General features: G+C 46.4%; 1 protein-coding gene across 3 annotated transcripts in view; it reads right to left on the reverse strand.

Moving 5' to 3' along the window:
* Positions 1-14,446: 14,446 nt before the first annotated feature.
* LOC130131965 (DNA ligase 4-like) overlaps positions 14,447-15,785 on the reverse strand; it is a 25,564-nt gene continuing 24,225 nt past the window's right edge. For all 3 annotated transcript variants that reach the window (XM_056301690.1, XM_056301692.1, XM_056301691.1), the window contains exon 3: positions 14,447-15,565. In XM_056301690.1, the coding sequence (XP_056157665.1) occupies positions 14,896-15,565 (670 nt within the window). In that variant the 3' untranslated portion in view covers positions 14,447-14,895. The remainder of the gene's footprint in view (positions 15,566-15,785) is intronic.

Consider the following 15,785-nt stretch of genomic DNA (forward strand, 5'->3'; position numbering starts at 1 on the left):
TGAGTCTTGGTGAGATGGAGTAAACTGGTCTCTGCTAAGTGGTGGTAAGATGGAGTAACCTGGTCTCTGTTGAGTTGTGGTGAGATGGAGTAAACTGGTCTCTGCTGAGTGGTGGTAAGATGGAGTAAACTGGACTCTGCCAAGTGGTGGTGAGATGTAGTAAACTGGTATCTGCTGACTGGTGGTAAGATGGAGTAAACTATTTCTGTTAATTGGTGGTAGGATGGAGCAAACTGTTCTTTGTTGAGTAGTGGTTTGATGGAGTAAACTGGTCTCTGCTGTTTCTTGGTGAGCTGGATTAAACTGGTCTCTGCTGTGTGGTGGTTCAATGGAATAAACTGGTCTCTGCTGTGTGATGGTGAGATGGAGTAAACTAGTCTTTGCTGAGCGTTGGTGATATGGAGTAAACTGGTCTCTGCCGTGTCTTGGTGCGATGGAGTAAACTGATCTCTGCTGTGTGGTGGTGAGATGGATTAAACTAGTCTTTGCTGAGTGTTGGTTAGATGGAGTATGCTCTTCCCTGTTTAGTGGTGGGGAGATGGAGTTACCTGCTCTGTTGAGTGGCGGTGAGATGGCGTAAACTGGTCTCAGCTGTGTGATTGGTGGTGTGATGGAGTAGACTGGGTCTGTTGAGTGGAGGTGCGAAGGAGTAAACTGGTCTCTGCTGAGTAGTGGTGAGATGGTGTGAACTGGTCTTTGTTGAGTGATGATGATATGGAGTAAACTGGTCTGTATTGAGTGGTGATGAGATGGAGTAAACTGGTCTCTTTTGAGTGGTGGTTCGATGGTGTAAACTGGTCTCTGTTGAGTGGTGGTGAGATGGAGTAAACTGGTGTCTGTTTTGTGGTGATGAGATGGCTTAAACTGGTCTTTGCTAAGTTGTGATGAGATGAAGTAAGCTGTTCTCTGTTGACTGGCGGTGAGATGGCGTAAACTGGTCTCTGTTGGTGGTGGTGTGATAGAGTAGACTGGGTGTCTTGAGTGGTGGTGCGATGGAGTAAACTGGTCTCTGCTGTGTGGTGGTGAGATGGAGTAAACTGGTCTCTGCTGACTGGTGGTTAGAGGGAGTAACCAGGTCTCTGTTGAGTCTTGGTGAGATGGAGTAAACTGGTCTCTGCTAAGTGGTGGTAAGATGGAGTAACCTGGTCTCTGTTGAGTTGTGGTGAGATGGAGTAAACTGGTCTCTGCTGAGTGGTGGTAAGATGGAGTAAACTGGACTCTGCCAAGTGGTGGTGAGATGTAGTAAACTGGTATCTGCTGACTGGTGGTGAGATAGAGTAACCAGGTCTCTGTTGAGTCGTGGTGAGATGGAGTAAACTGGTCTCTGCTGAGTGTCGGTAAGATGGAGTAACCAGGTCTCTGTTGAGTTGTGGTGCAATCGAGTAAACTGGTGTCTGTTGGGTGGTGGTGCGATGGAGTAAACTGGTCTCTGCTGACTGGTGGTAAGATGGAGTAAACTATTTCTGTTAATTGGTGGTAGGATGGAGCAAACTGTTCTTTGTTGAGTAGTGGTTTGATGGAGTAAACTGGTCTCTGCTGTTTCTTGGTGAGCTGGATTAAACTGGTCTCTGCTGTGTGGTGGTTCAATGGAATAAACTGGTCTCTGCTGTGTGATGGTGAGATGGAGTAAACTCGTCTCTGCTTTGAGGTTAGTGAGATGGAGAAAACTGGTCGGCTGTGTGGTGGTGAGATGGAGTAAACTGGTCTCTGCTGTTTGGTCGTGAGATAAAGTAAACTGGTCTCTGCTGCTTGGTGGTTAGATTGAGTAAACTGTTCTCTGCTGTGTGGTGGTGAGATGGAGTAAACTGTTCTCTGCGGTGTGGTGGTGAGATGGAATAAACTGGTCTTCGTTGAGCGGTGGAGAGATGGAGTAAACTAGTCTTTGCTAATTGGTGGTGAGATGGAATAAGCTGTTCGCTGTTGACTGGTGGTGAGATGGAGTAAAGTGCTCTGTTGAGTGGCGGAAAGATGGTGTAAACTTGTATCTGTTGGTTGGTGGTGTGATAGAGTAGACTGGGTCTCTTGAGTGGTGGTGCGATCGAGTAAACTAGTCTCTGTTGATTGGTGCTGAGATGGAGTAAACTGGTCTCTATAGACTGGTGGCGAGATTGACTAAACTGGTCTCTGCTTTGAGGTGGTGACATGGAGTAAACTAGTCTTTGCTGAGTGGTGGTGAGATGTAGTAAACTGGTCTCTGCTGACTGGTGGTGAGATGAAGTAAAGTGGTCTCTGCTGAGTGGTGGTGAGATGAAGTAAACTGGTCTCTGCTGCCTGGTGGTGACATGGAGTAAACTGGTCTCTGCTGACTGGTGGCGAGATGAAGTAAACTGGTCTCTGCTGAGTGGTGGTGAGATGAAGTAAACTGGTCTCTGCTGACTGGTGGTGAGATGGAGTAAACTGGTCTCTGCTGTGTGGTGTTGAGATGGAGTAAACTGATCTCTGCCAAATGGTGGTAAGATGGAGTAAACTGGTCTCTGCTGTGTGGTGGTGCGATGGAGTAAACTGGTCTCTGCTGACTGGTGGTGAGATGGACTGAACTGGTCTCTGCTGACTGGTAGTGAGATGGAGTAACCTGTTCTCTGCTAAGTTGTGGTGAGATGGAGTAAACTAGTCTTTGCTGCGTGGTGATGAGTTGGGAGTAAACTTGTCTCCGCTGTGTGGTTAGATGGAGTAAACTGGTCTCTATTGAGTGGTGGTGACATAGCTTAATCTGGTCTCTGTTGAGTGGTGATGAGATGTATTAAACTGGTCTCTGCTGACTGGTGGTGAGATGGAGTAACCAGGTCTCTGTTGAGTCTTGGTGAGATGGAGTAAACTGGTCTCTGCTAAGTGGTGGTGAGATGTAGTAAACTGGTATCTGCGGACTGGTGGTGAGATAGAGTAACCAGGTCTCTGTTGAGTCGTGGTGAGATGGAGTAAACTGGTCTCTGCTGACTGGTGGTGAGATGGAGTAACCAGGTCTCTGTTGAGTCGTGGTGAGATGGAGTAACCTGGTCTCTGTTGAGTCATGGTGAGATGGAGTAAACTGATCTCTATTGAGTGGTGGTGACATAGCTTAATCTGGTCTCTGTTGAGTGGTGATGAGATGTATTAAACTGGTCTCTGCTGACTGGTGGTTAGATGGAGTAACCAGGTCTCTGTTGAGTCTTGGTGAGATGGAGTAAACTGGTCTCTGCTAAGTGGTGGTAAGATGGGGTAACCTGGTCTCTGTTGAGTTGTGGTGAGATGGAGTAAACTGGTCTCTGCTGAGTGGTGGTAAGATGGAGTAAATTGGACTCTGCCAAGTGGTGGTGAGATGTAGTAAACTGGTATCTGCTGACTGGTGGTAAGATGGAGTAAACTGTTTCTGTTAATTGGTGGTAGGATGGAGCAAACTGTTCTTTGTTGAGTAGTGGTTTGATGGAGTAAACTGGTCTCTGCTGTTTCTTGGTGAGCTGGATTAAACTGGTCTCTGCTGTGTGGTGGTTCAATGGAATAAACTGGTCTCTGCTGTGTGATGGTGAGATGGAGTAAACTAGTCTTTGCTGAGCGTTGGTGATATGGAGTAAACTGGTCTCTGCCGTGTCTTGGTGCGATGGAGTAAACTGATCTCTGCTGTGTGGTGGTGAGATGGATTAAACTAGTCTTTGCTGAGTGTTGGTGAGATGGAGTATGCTCTTCCCTGTTTAGTGGTGGGGAGATGGAGTTACCTGCTCTGTTGAGTGGCGGTGAGATGGTGTAAACTGGTCTCAGCTGTGTGATTGGTGGTGTGATGGAGTAGACTGGGTCTGTTGAGTGGAGGTGCGAAGGAGTAAACTGGTCTCTGCTGAGTAGTGGTGAGATGGTGTGAACTGGTCTTTGTTGAGTGATGATGATATGGAGTAAACTGGTCTGTATTGAGTGGTGTTGAGATGGAGTAAACTGGTCTCTTTTGAGTGGTGGTTCGATGGTGTAAACTGGTCTCTGTTGAGTGGTGGTGAGATGGAGTAAACTGGTGTCTGTTTTGTGGTGATGAGATGGCTTAAACTGGTCTTTGCTAAGTTGTGATGAGATGAAGTAAGCTGTTCTCTGTTGACTGGCGGTGAGATGGCGTAAACTGGTCTCTGTTGGTGGTGGTGTGATAGAGTAGACTGGGTGTCTTGAGTGGTGGTGCGATGGAGTAAACTGGTCTCTGCTGTGTGGTGGTGAGATGGAGTAAACTGGTCTCTGCTGACTGGTGGTTAGATGGAGTAACCAGGTCTCTGTTGAGTCTTGGTGAGATGGAGTAAACTGGTCTCTGCTAAGTGGTGGTAAGATGGAGTAACCTGGTCTCTGTTGAGTTGTGGTGAGATGGAGTAAACTGGTTTCTGCTGAGTGGTGGTAAGATGGAGTAAACTGGACTCTGCCAAGTGGTGGTGAGATGTAGTAAACTGGTATCTGCTGACTGGTGGTGAGATAGAGTAACCAGGTCTCTGTTGAGTCGTGGTGAGATGGAGTAAACTGGTCTCTGCTGACTGGTGGTAAGATGGAGTAACCTGGTCTCTGTTGAGTCATGGTGAGATGGAGTAAACTGGTCTCTGCTGAGTGTCGGTAAGATGGAGTAACCAGGTCTCTGTTGAGTTGTGGTGCAATCGAGTAAACTGGTGTCTGTTGGGTGGTGGTACGATGGAGTAAACTGGTCTCTGCTGACTGGTGGTAAGATGGAGTAAACTATTTCTGTTAATTGGTGGTAGGATGGAGCAAACTGTTCTTTGTTGAGTAGTGGTTTGATGGAGTAAACTGGTCGCTGCTGTTTCTTGGTGAGCTGGATTAAACTGGTCTCTGCTGTGTGGTGGTTCAATGGAATAAACTGGTCTCTGCTGTGTGATGGTGAGATGGAGTAAACTAGTCTTTGCTGAGCGTTGGTGATATGGAGTAAACTGGTCTCTGCCGTGTCTTGGTGCGATGGAGTAAACTGATCTCTACTGTGTGGTGGTGAGATGGAGTAAACTAGTCTTTGCTGAGTGTTGGTGAGATGGAGTATGCTGTTCCCTGTTTAGTGGTGGGGAGATGGAGTTACCTGCTCTGTTGAGTGGCGGTGAGATGGCGTAAACTGGTCTCAGCTGTGTGATTGGTGGTGTGATGGAGTAGACTGGGTCTGTTGAGTGGAGGTGCGAAGGAGTAAACTGGTCTCTGCTGAGTAGTGGTGAGATGGTGTGAACTGGTCTTTGTTGAGTGATGATGATATGGAGTAAACTGGTCTGTATTGAGTGGCGTTGAGATGGAGTAAACTGGTCTCCTTTGAGTGGTGGTTCGATGGTGTAAACTGGTCTCTGTTGAGTGGTGGTGAGATGGAGTAAACTGGTGTCTGTTTTGTGGTGATGAGATGGCTTAAACTGGTCTTTTCTAAGTTGTGATGAGATGAAGTAAGCTGTTCTCTGTTGACTGGCGGTGAGATGGCGTAAACTGGTCTCTGTTGGTGGTGGTGTGATAGAGTAGACTGGGTCTCTTGAGTGGTGGTGCGATGGAGTAAACTGGTCTCTGCTGTGTGGTGGTGAGATGGAGTAAACTGGTCTCTGCTGACTGGTGGTGAGATGGAGTAAGCTGGTCTCTGTTGAGTGGTAGTGAGACGGAGTAAACTGGTCTCTATCGAGTGGTGGTGAGATAGCTTAAACTGGTGCCTGTTGAGTGGTGATGAGATGTATTAAATCGGTCTCTGCTGACTGGTGGTGAGATGGAGTAACCTGGTCTCTGTTGAGTCGTGGTGAGATGGAGTAAACTGGTCTCTTCTGAGTGGTGGTAAGATGGAGTAACCTGTTCTCTGCTAAGTTGTGGTGAGATGGAGTAAACTAGTCTTTGCTGAGTGTTGGTGAGATGGAGTATGCTGTTCTCTGTTTAGTGGTGGTGAGATGGAGTTACCTGCTCTGTTGAGTGGCGGTGAGATGGCGTAAACTGGTCTCAGCTGTGTGATTGGTGGTGTGATGGAGTAGACTGGGTCTGTTGAGTGGAGGTGCGAAGGAGTAAACTGGTCTCTGCTGAGTAGTGGTGAGATGATGTGAACTGGTCTTTGTTGAGTGATGATGATATGGAGTAAACTGGTCTGTATTGAGCGGTGTTGAGATGGAGTAAACTGGTCTCTTTTGAGTGGTGGTTCGATGGTGTAAACTGGTCTGTGTTGAGTGGTGGTGAGATGGAGTAAACTTGTCTCTGCTGTGTGGTGATGATATGGAGTAAACTGGTCTGTGTTGATTGGTGGTGCGATGGAGTAAACTGGTCTCTGGTGAGTGTTGGTGAGATGGAGTAAACTGGTCTCTGCTGTGTGGTGATGATATGGAGTAAACTGGTCTGTGTTGAGTGGTGGTGAGATGGAGTAAACTTGTCTCTGCTGTGTGGTGATGATATGGAGTAAACTGGTCTCTGTTGAGTGGTGGTGCGATAGAGTAAACTGGTCTCTGTTGAGTGGTATGAGATAGAGTAAATTGGTGTCTTTTGAGTGGTGGTGAGATGGAGTAAATTGGTCTCTGCAGGTCTGCTCTGGTGGAGGCTGTTATGTTGAGGGTAGCCAGGCTGCCCCTAAATGCTGCTGACTGTCGAACTTCCGGATGTGTTAGAATTGGACTCTACCGAGGCAGGAGACAACAACTTTTCAGAAACCATCCTCTCGTTGATAAATACCTTCATTAGCTACATTGGACTTACTGGTTGGGCTTCACAAAAGAGTATTTGAACAGTTTGGTTTGCTAAGAACTTACAAATAGACCTTTCAGCGGCCACAGTTTACCAAGGACTGTCCTACAGAAGGTGAAGCTAGTTGGACCCTGGCATTAGTGGTCTTGAGTGGTTTAGTAAGAGTCTGCAGTCACCAACAGGAGCTGTAGACTGATTTACTCTTCACGCCATTAGCCGTGGATTGCTTTCGGTGGAATAGCACACAGCGGACGTGATGTGTAATGTGACAACTCACAGAGCTTACTCCTGATGAGGAAAGCCTGTGAGTCACACATCTGCACGCCCACAAGTGAAAAGAGTGCTGAACTAGGTGTCTCATTAAAAACTCACTGAAACATTTTTAGAATTTTTTAAAATAGTAATAGAGATTATTTGCTGTCCTTTTTTGCTTATACACTTTGCACATTTAAGGCTAGACTACAACTACTGCTACTACTACTACTACTACTACTACTACTTTCAGCTGCTCCCATTAGGGGTCGCCACAGCGGATCATCTGTCTCCATCTCTTCCTGTCCTCTGCATCTTCCTCTGTCACACCAGCCACCTGCATGTCAAATTAAATCAAATCAAATCAAATCAATTTTATTTGTACAGCCCAATATCACAAATTACAAATTTGCCTCAGTGGGCTTAACAGCAACACAACATCCTGTCCTTAGACCCTCTCATCGGATAAGGAACAACTCCCTAAAAAAAAACCTTTAACAGGGCGAAAAAATAGGAAGAAAGCTCAGGGAGAGCAACAGAGGAGGGATCTCTCTCCCAAGACGGACAGCGTGCAATGGATGTTGTGTTCACGCAATTTACATAACACAACATTGAAAGAGGATAACAGAATTATAATGGACATAAAATTTATGAAGAACATGATGCACAGGATGCCAAGCAATGTCCACATGCCAACGGATCAGTCCGGGACCCAAGCCACGCGACCAGCATCATCATGTAATAAGAAAAACTTGTGTGAGGAGTGGAAGGGCAGGCAGCATCCAAATGACGACCACCATCACCACGAAGACCTGGGAGGAGAACCGACTGCACATGCACGCAAGAGAGACTCACATGACACCATTCACACAGAGAGAAAGAGAAAGGAGAAGACATCATTCAGAGAGAGAGAAAAGACATGTTAGAGAAGAGAACAGTTTGCAGTAGTCATTAGCCATAATTAAGTCATCAATTAGTCATAATCTATACTCTGTAATCTATACTCAATAATCTTGTCGGCAGAACAGTGGTTGGTAAATTCATTGAGACAGAAAACCAACCCGCCATCCAGTACAGGTTGTGAAGCACTCAACTTAAAGGCAACTAGTTGTAAACTAGGCAAAAAGATGAGTTTTAAGTTTGGATTTAAAGACTCAACAGACTCTGATGGTCTGATGGCAGCAGGCAGGTTATTCCACAACAATGGAGCCCGATAGGAAAAGGCCCTGCTGCCACCAGCTGACTTCTTTTTAACTTTGGGTACACACAGGAGCCCTGTATTTTGAGAACGAAGTGCTCGAGATGGCATGTAAGGTTTAAGGAGATCAGACCAGTAGGATGGGGCAAGCCCATTTAGGATTTTATAAGTCAGCAGAAGCACCTTGTATTCTGATCTAACATGGATAGGAAACCAATGAAGGGAGGCAAGAATTGGTGTAATATGGTCAAATTTCCTAGTTTTAGTTAGACTTCTAGTACTAGAATGTGGCAGACCTGAGAAGAGAACATTACAGTAATCAAGTCTGGATGAAACAAATGCATGTATTAGAATCTCTGCATCAGCCATGGAGAGAAAAGACCGAATTTGAGCTATGTTACGTAAGTGAAAAAAGGCAGTCTTGGTGGTTTCTTTAATGTGCTTATCAAAGGAAAGGCTGGGATCAAACGTAACACCAAGATTTATGGCTGCCACACTTTGTGAAACCACAGAGTTGTCGATTGTTATCGTTACTTGAGCAATTTGGTGTCTGTGTCTAGCAGGGCCAATGACTAGCATCTCGGTTTTATCTGAATTTAAAAGCAGAAAGTTAAGTGACATCCAGTTTTTGACAGTAGCCAAGCAAGACTCTAAGTTAGTGATTTGAGTATGATCGTCAGCCCTTATAGGCACATACAACTGAGTATCATCAGCATAGCAATGGACATTTATTCCGTAACTGCGTATAATTTGGCCAAGAGGTGTAATGTAAAGAGAGAAAAGTAGAGGGCCAAGTACTGCGCCCTGAGGCACACCATATTTAATGTCATAAAATGTTGGTATAATATTATTATAGCAGACACAATGTGTTCTACCAGATAAGTAGGACTTAAGCCAAGAGATTGCTAAGCCAGAGACACCACATCCATAAACCTCCTCTTTGGCCTTCCTCTTCTCCTCGTCCCTGGCAGCTCCATATTCAGCATCCTTCTCCCAATATACCCAGCATCTCTCCTCCACACATGTTCAAACCATCTCAATCTTGCCTCTCTTGCGTTGTCTCCAAACCGTCCAACCTGAGCTGTCCATCTAATATTCTCGTTCCTAATCCTGCCCTTCATCACTCCCAATGAAAATCTTAGCGTCTTCAACTCTGCCACCTCCAGCCCCTCCTCCTGTCTTTTCATCAGTGTCACTGTCTCCAAACCATATAACATAGCTGGTCTCACAACCATCTTGTAAATCTTCCCTTTAACTCTTGCTGGTACCCTTCTGTCGCAAATCACTCCTGACACTCTTCTCCGCCCACTCCACCCTGCCTGCACTCTCTTCTTCACCTCTCTTCTGCACTCCCCGTTACTTTGGACAGTTGACCCCAAGTATTTAAACTCATACACCTTCATCACCTCTACTCCTGACCATTCCACTGTCCTCCCTCTCATTCACGCATAGGTATTCCATCTTGCTCCGACTGACTTTCATTCCTCTTCTCTCCACTGCATACCTCCACCTCTCCAGGCTCTCCTCACCATGCACCCTACTCTCACTACAGATCACAATGTCATCCACAAACATCATAGTCCACGGAGACTCCTTCCTGATTTCGTCCGTCAACCTGTCCATCACCACTGCAAACAAGAAAGGGCTCAGAGCCGATCCTTGATCGGCTACACTTCTAAGGAAGGCTAAGGCTAGACTACTGAAACTAATGTAAACCTAACGACGTCACTAAAGTTAGCTGACATCAGACAGCGATGTTCCTGTTGTGGAAGCAGTTTTAGCACACATTCATTCTCTTTATGGAAAACAGAATGAACACAGAAGAAAACATACACCTTAACCCACTTCCCTGCGAGTCAGTCTTCACAGAATGTGACTTCAAATGTGTTTCTCATCACTTTTACCTTCAAAATGTATTCATGTGGCATTTATGGAGCAGGATGCCCAAGACACCACAGGCAGCCCTGCGCCCCAGAGGAGCGATGGTGAAGGTTATAACACTCTCAACACATCCCCAGGCACACCCATGACATTTTTGGAGACGAGAAAACATCTTTGGTGAAGCAGGGCCTCGGGCTGATGTGGTCTCACCGTCCTCCTGTGGTGGTCTATGGCTGTGTGCCAGCTGCACACAAGTTCATGTTTACTTCACAAAGTGGTTCACATCCTATTGATCAAACGATTTCAGCAATCGATGTTGGGACACTGGCATTTGTTCTTTTCACAACTTGCTTATTCTTCTTTGCTGAAGTAAGCTTTATTTTCCCAAATTTGTAACAAAACAACCGAAAACACAGAGCTCCATCACTCCATTCTAGTTCACACCATCTGTTATCTAAATGAAACTCTGCCTCAGACGACAAACAAAAGTTATCATATAAAATGGCAGTACTGACTGCCGCTGGTGAGGCTACTGACCAGTAACCATTTGCTTTTTCAGAACAGCCAGTAATGGTGCATTTTGAAACGACATGCTACTGTAGGTTACAGTAGTCACTCTCTGGCCCCTCCCGGATCCCAGCGCTGCCTCCACTGTGACCCAGCATATTTCCACCCGCTGCGGGATTCGGTCCGGGTTGTATTGCACCACGAGGCGACACCTCTAACCGCTCGACTAAAGGGGGCCGAGGCCGACCCACTAAAGGAGGCCAACCCGTGCTGTGGTGGTCTGTCCAGGTTGTCTCCCCGCCTGCCGCCCAATGACTGCTGGGATAGGCTCCAGCATCCCCGAGACCCTGAGTAAGGATAAGCGGTTTGGATAATGGATGGATGGATGGGTCATGGATGGATAATGGATGGATAATGGATGGATAATGGATGGATGAATGCCACTGTAATATTTCTTAATAATACCAGTGTCAAACAATAATGCAATATAAAAACCAAATTTCTCCATTTAAAATGTTTGACTCAATTTACCAGTAGGCAAGGACGTGAAATAGATTATAAATAAATAAAACTATCGCACAGTAGGGGCGTCGGGTAGCGAAGCGGTCTATTCCGTTGCCTACCAACACGGGGATCGCCGGTTCGAATCCCCATGTTACCTCCGGCCTGGTCGGGCCTCCCTACAGACACAATTGGCCGTGTCTGCGGGTGGGAAGCCGGATGTGGGTATGTGTCCTGGTCGCTGCACTAGCGCCTCCTCTGGTCGGTCGGTCGGTCGGGGCGCCTGTTCGGGGGGGAACTGGGGGGGGGGGGGGGTAGCGTGATCCTCCCACGCGCTACATCCCCCTGGCGAAACTCCTCGCTGTCAGGTGCAAAGAAGCGGCTGGTGACTTGACGTGTATGGGAGGAGGCATGTGGTAGTCTGCAGCCCTCCCCGGATTGGCAGCGGGGGTGGAGCAGAGACCGGGACGGCTCGGAAGAGTGGGTTAATTGGCCGGGTATAATTGGGGAGAAAAAAGGGGGGGCGGGGGAGAAAATGATCGCACAGTTAAATCAAAAGACGATCAAGCAAAAATGAGAGATTACGGAAGCAGAGCGAGCTCATCGTTGGTACCCGCTGCTGGGAAACAGCTGCGCCGTAATATTCAGCCGGACCCCCGTTCTGCTGTGATGGCCGCGCAGTCGGTATGCTGAGCTGAAATCCCTGGACTGCGCTGGATGGGAGCGTTCTACAGGACAAGCTGTGAGCATGAGGAGGAATGAAAAGGCTCAGTGAATATGCAATTTGGATGAAAAGGGTGAAAATGAGTTCTCTGGCAAAAAGTCTTTCATTTGATCAGTGACGTCATAGCTCGACACCTCTTGTTCATATCACTACGAGTGCGTAAGTAATTTGAGGGGAAAACGTTTAACTACTGGCGCGATGTACACCGATCAGCCAAAACATTATGACCACCTGCCTGATATGCTGCTGGTCCTGTGTGCCGCCAAAACAGCGCCAACCCACCGCAGCATGGACTCCACAAGACCCCTGAAGGTGTCCTGTGGTATCTGGCACCAAAACATGAGCAGCAGATCCTTCAAGTCCTGTAAGTTTTAAGGTGAAGCCACCGCGGATGGGACTTGTTGGTCCAGCACATGCCACAGATGCTCAATCAGATTGAGATCTGGAGAATTTGGAGGCCAGGGCAACATCTTGGACACTTGGGTTTCCCAGCAGCTCATGGCCCAAAGCATCACACTGCCTCCACCGGCTTGTCATCTTCTCACAGTGCATCCTGGTGCCATCACTTCCCCAGGTAAACGGCACACATGTACACGGCCATCCACGTAATTTAATTTAAAAAAAACGGGACTCATTGGACCAAGCGACCCTCTACCACTGCTCCAAGGTCCATTCCCGACGCTTGCGTGCCCATTGCGTGAATGTTCGACGGTGGACAGGGGTCATCATAGGCACTCTGACCGGGCTTTGGCCACGCAGCCCCATACGTAGCAGGGTGTGTGTTGTCATAAATTCCTCCTGTAACCATCATTAAACATTTTTGTGACTTATGCCACAATTGCCCTTCTGTCAGTGTGGACCAGACAGGTCAGCCTTCGTTGCCCTCACACATCGATGAGCCTTGGCTTCAACACTCAACATCATGTCACTGTCTTGTGGTTTGTCCCTCCTCAGACCACTGTCCGTAGGTACTCACCACTGCTGACCGGGAGAACACCACAAGCATTGCTGTTTCAGAGATGCTCTGACCCAGTCGTCTGGTCATAACAATTTGGCCCTTGTCAAAGTCGCACAGGTCTTTACTCCTGCCCATTTTTCCTGCACCCAACAATTGGACTACGAGAACTGATTGTTCACTTACCATCTAACCTCCCCAGACCCTGATCAAGGTTATTCAGTTTAACTGTTATTTTCAAGAACAAGGGCGATGTGCAGAACTGTAGCAACTACAGAGGTATAAAGTTGATCAGCACAGCATGAAGATTTGGGAAAGAGTAATAGAAGCTAGGTTAAGAGGAGGAGAGGTGATGATCAGCGAGCAGCAGTATGGTTTCATGCCACGAAAGAGCACCACAGCTGTGATGTTTGCTTTGAGAGTGTTGATGGAGAAGTATAGAGGAGGACAGAAGGAGTTGCATTGTGTCTTTGTATATTTAGAGAAAGCATATGACAGGGTGCTGAGAGAGGAGGTGTGGTATTGTATGAGGAAGTCGGGAGTTGCAGGATATGTATGAGGGAAGTGTGACAGTGGTGAGGTGTGTGGTTGGAATGACAGATGGGGTCAAGGTGGAGGTGGGACTACATCAAGGATAGGCTCTGAGCCCTTTCTTGTTTGCAGTGGTGATGGACAGGTTGACGGACGAGATCAGGCAGGAGTCTCCGTGAACTACGATGTTTGCGGATGACATTGTGATCTGTAGTGAGAGTAGGGTGCAGGTTGAGGAGAGCCTGGAGAGGTGGAGGTATGCACTGGAGAGAAGAGGAATGAAAGTCAGTAGGAGCAAGACGGAATACCTATGCGTGAATGAGAGGGAGGACAGTGGAATGGTCAGGATGCAAGGAGCAGAGGTGATGAAGGTGTATGAGTTTAAATAATTGGGGTCAACTGTGACTCATCTGTGACCTCTTCAGTCTGAGACCGAAGAGGTCACAGATGAGTAATGAAATGTTTCTCTCTCAATAACCATTGTGTCAAGATGAACCGATTCAACTTTCTGTGATTTTCTTATCTGGATTATTGAGCATGCATAGACAGTGTGAAAAGTTAGGTTTACAAGATGGTTGTGAGACCAGCTATGTTGTATGGTTTGGAGACAGTGGCACTGATGAAAAGACAGGAGGTGGAGCTGGAGGTGGCAGAGTTGAAGTTGATAAGGTTTTCATTGGGAGTGACGAAGGACAGGATTAGGAACGAGTATATTAGAGGGCCAGCTCAGGTTGGACGGTTTGGAGACAAAGCAAGAGAGGCAACATTGAGATGGTTTGGACATGTGTGGAGGAGAGATGCTGGGTATACTGGGAGAGGGAGGCTGAATATGGAGTTGCCAAGGAAGAGGAGAAGAGGAAGGCCAAAGAGGAGGTTTATGGATGTGGTGAGGGAGGACATGCAGGTGCCTGGTGTGACAGAGGAAGATGCAGAGGACAGGAAGAGATGGAAATGGATGATCTGCTGTGGCGCCCCCTAACGGGAGCAGCCAAAAGTAATAGATTCTGTTCACCTGTGAGTGGTCATAATGTTTTGGCTCATCTGCGTATATAGACATATATCAACTCATTCCGTCAATAAAAATACACAACATATGAGTGAGTTTAAAAGGGATGAGCCTGATTCATGTAGGTAATTATTTTGCAGCTGCTACCAACCAATACTGGATTACTTTACATTTGATAACTTGCATTAGTCAGCTGCGTATAACTAGTGTCATTTAGCATGACTACAGAAGTTTTTTGTCCTTCAAAAAATTGGATCTTGACGAGTTTGATTACCTTTAATTACAAAACATTTTGAGCAATTACCAAAAAACACTTATTCCGAAAATGGATTAACAGTATATTGCAGTGAAAACTGTGACACGCTAAAAGACAACAAAAAAAAACAAGGGGGGGGGGGCTTGATATTGGCCTTTCCATTAAAGATCAATAAATATTATCATCTGAAAACTTAAACCTCTCACAAAATAAAACCACAGGAAAATTAAATCAAGACTGTAATCTTCTATTTGTTAAATGATATCTGTGTATACATACATATAGATATGTCATCACATCATATTCATCTCCAGAGACCCTGGTGATTTGAAAGGTGCTCATCTAATAGAGCTTAAATATTCTTTGTATCAAATATCAGTTTCATTAGGAGCTAATTTAAAATTCATGTTAATCCTGTTCAACGTTAGTTCAAAGTTTCGTTGCATCACCAGCACAGACTTCAAACCAAATAGTCACTGTCATTCTTTACATACCCTGCTTGGATAGAATCAGTCACCCAAGATTCTTTTATAATTTTAAACTTTTTCTCAAACAGTCGTCTGAGGGTCCTAAAATCTAACACCCGAGCTTCCTCAGAAATTATGACATGGGAGACCCCTTCTTCCAACTTCTGGACCACGGTTCCCCCATGGTAGCGAAACTCCAGCTCCCGGATGTCTAGACAAGTTGCAATTACAGCAGTTTCGGGGTCCCCAATGTCTCTGTAACGGTCCATGTAAACATTGAAGGGCCTGAACATACTTGTTTTAAGGTCATCCCAGCCATATCTTTCGTCCACTTGACCCAAGTTCAGAGCCGCAGACCTGTCAACATCCCTGATCCTGCCAAACAACTCCCTCAACTGCTGTTCATCCGTGTCCACAAAGTAGCTGTCTCCATAGCGGTCATATTCCTTGGCAAAGTGCTCCCTAGTGGAGGGAGACATATGGATCATGTGTTGTGGTTGCCATGGCACCACTTCTCTCCTGTCCAAGCACTCCTGAAGCCAAGAAGCCCACACTATATCATGCTGGTCAGAGGAAATCAGGTTTTTCACACGCATGTTCTCAGCGCCAGCAATCACACAGTACGTGTCCCGTCCTGGGTTTTGTACCACAATACCCCCACACCTAAGGTAATGAAAACATCTGAAGTCAGTCATTTATCGTGGAATACGTACATGAATAATTTCAATATATAACAAAAAGGAACTCACAAATAAAAACTATCCAAACAACCCCTTTTGGTCCAAATTGTACATTCTAGCTCTTCAAGAAAACCATTATCCTTCCAAATCAGTTCACTAAATAACCTCATTGCAGAGTTAGAATAAAAACAGGACAGCAGCAA

This window comes from Lampris incognitus, unplaced genomic scaffold (assembly GCF_029633865.1).
Source record: "Lampris incognitus isolate fLamInc1 unplaced genomic scaffold, fLamInc1.hap2 H_1, whole genome shotgun sequence".
Classification (NCBI taxonomy): Eukaryota; Metazoa; Chordata; class Actinopteri; order Lampriformes; family Lampridae; genus Lampris; species Lampris incognitus.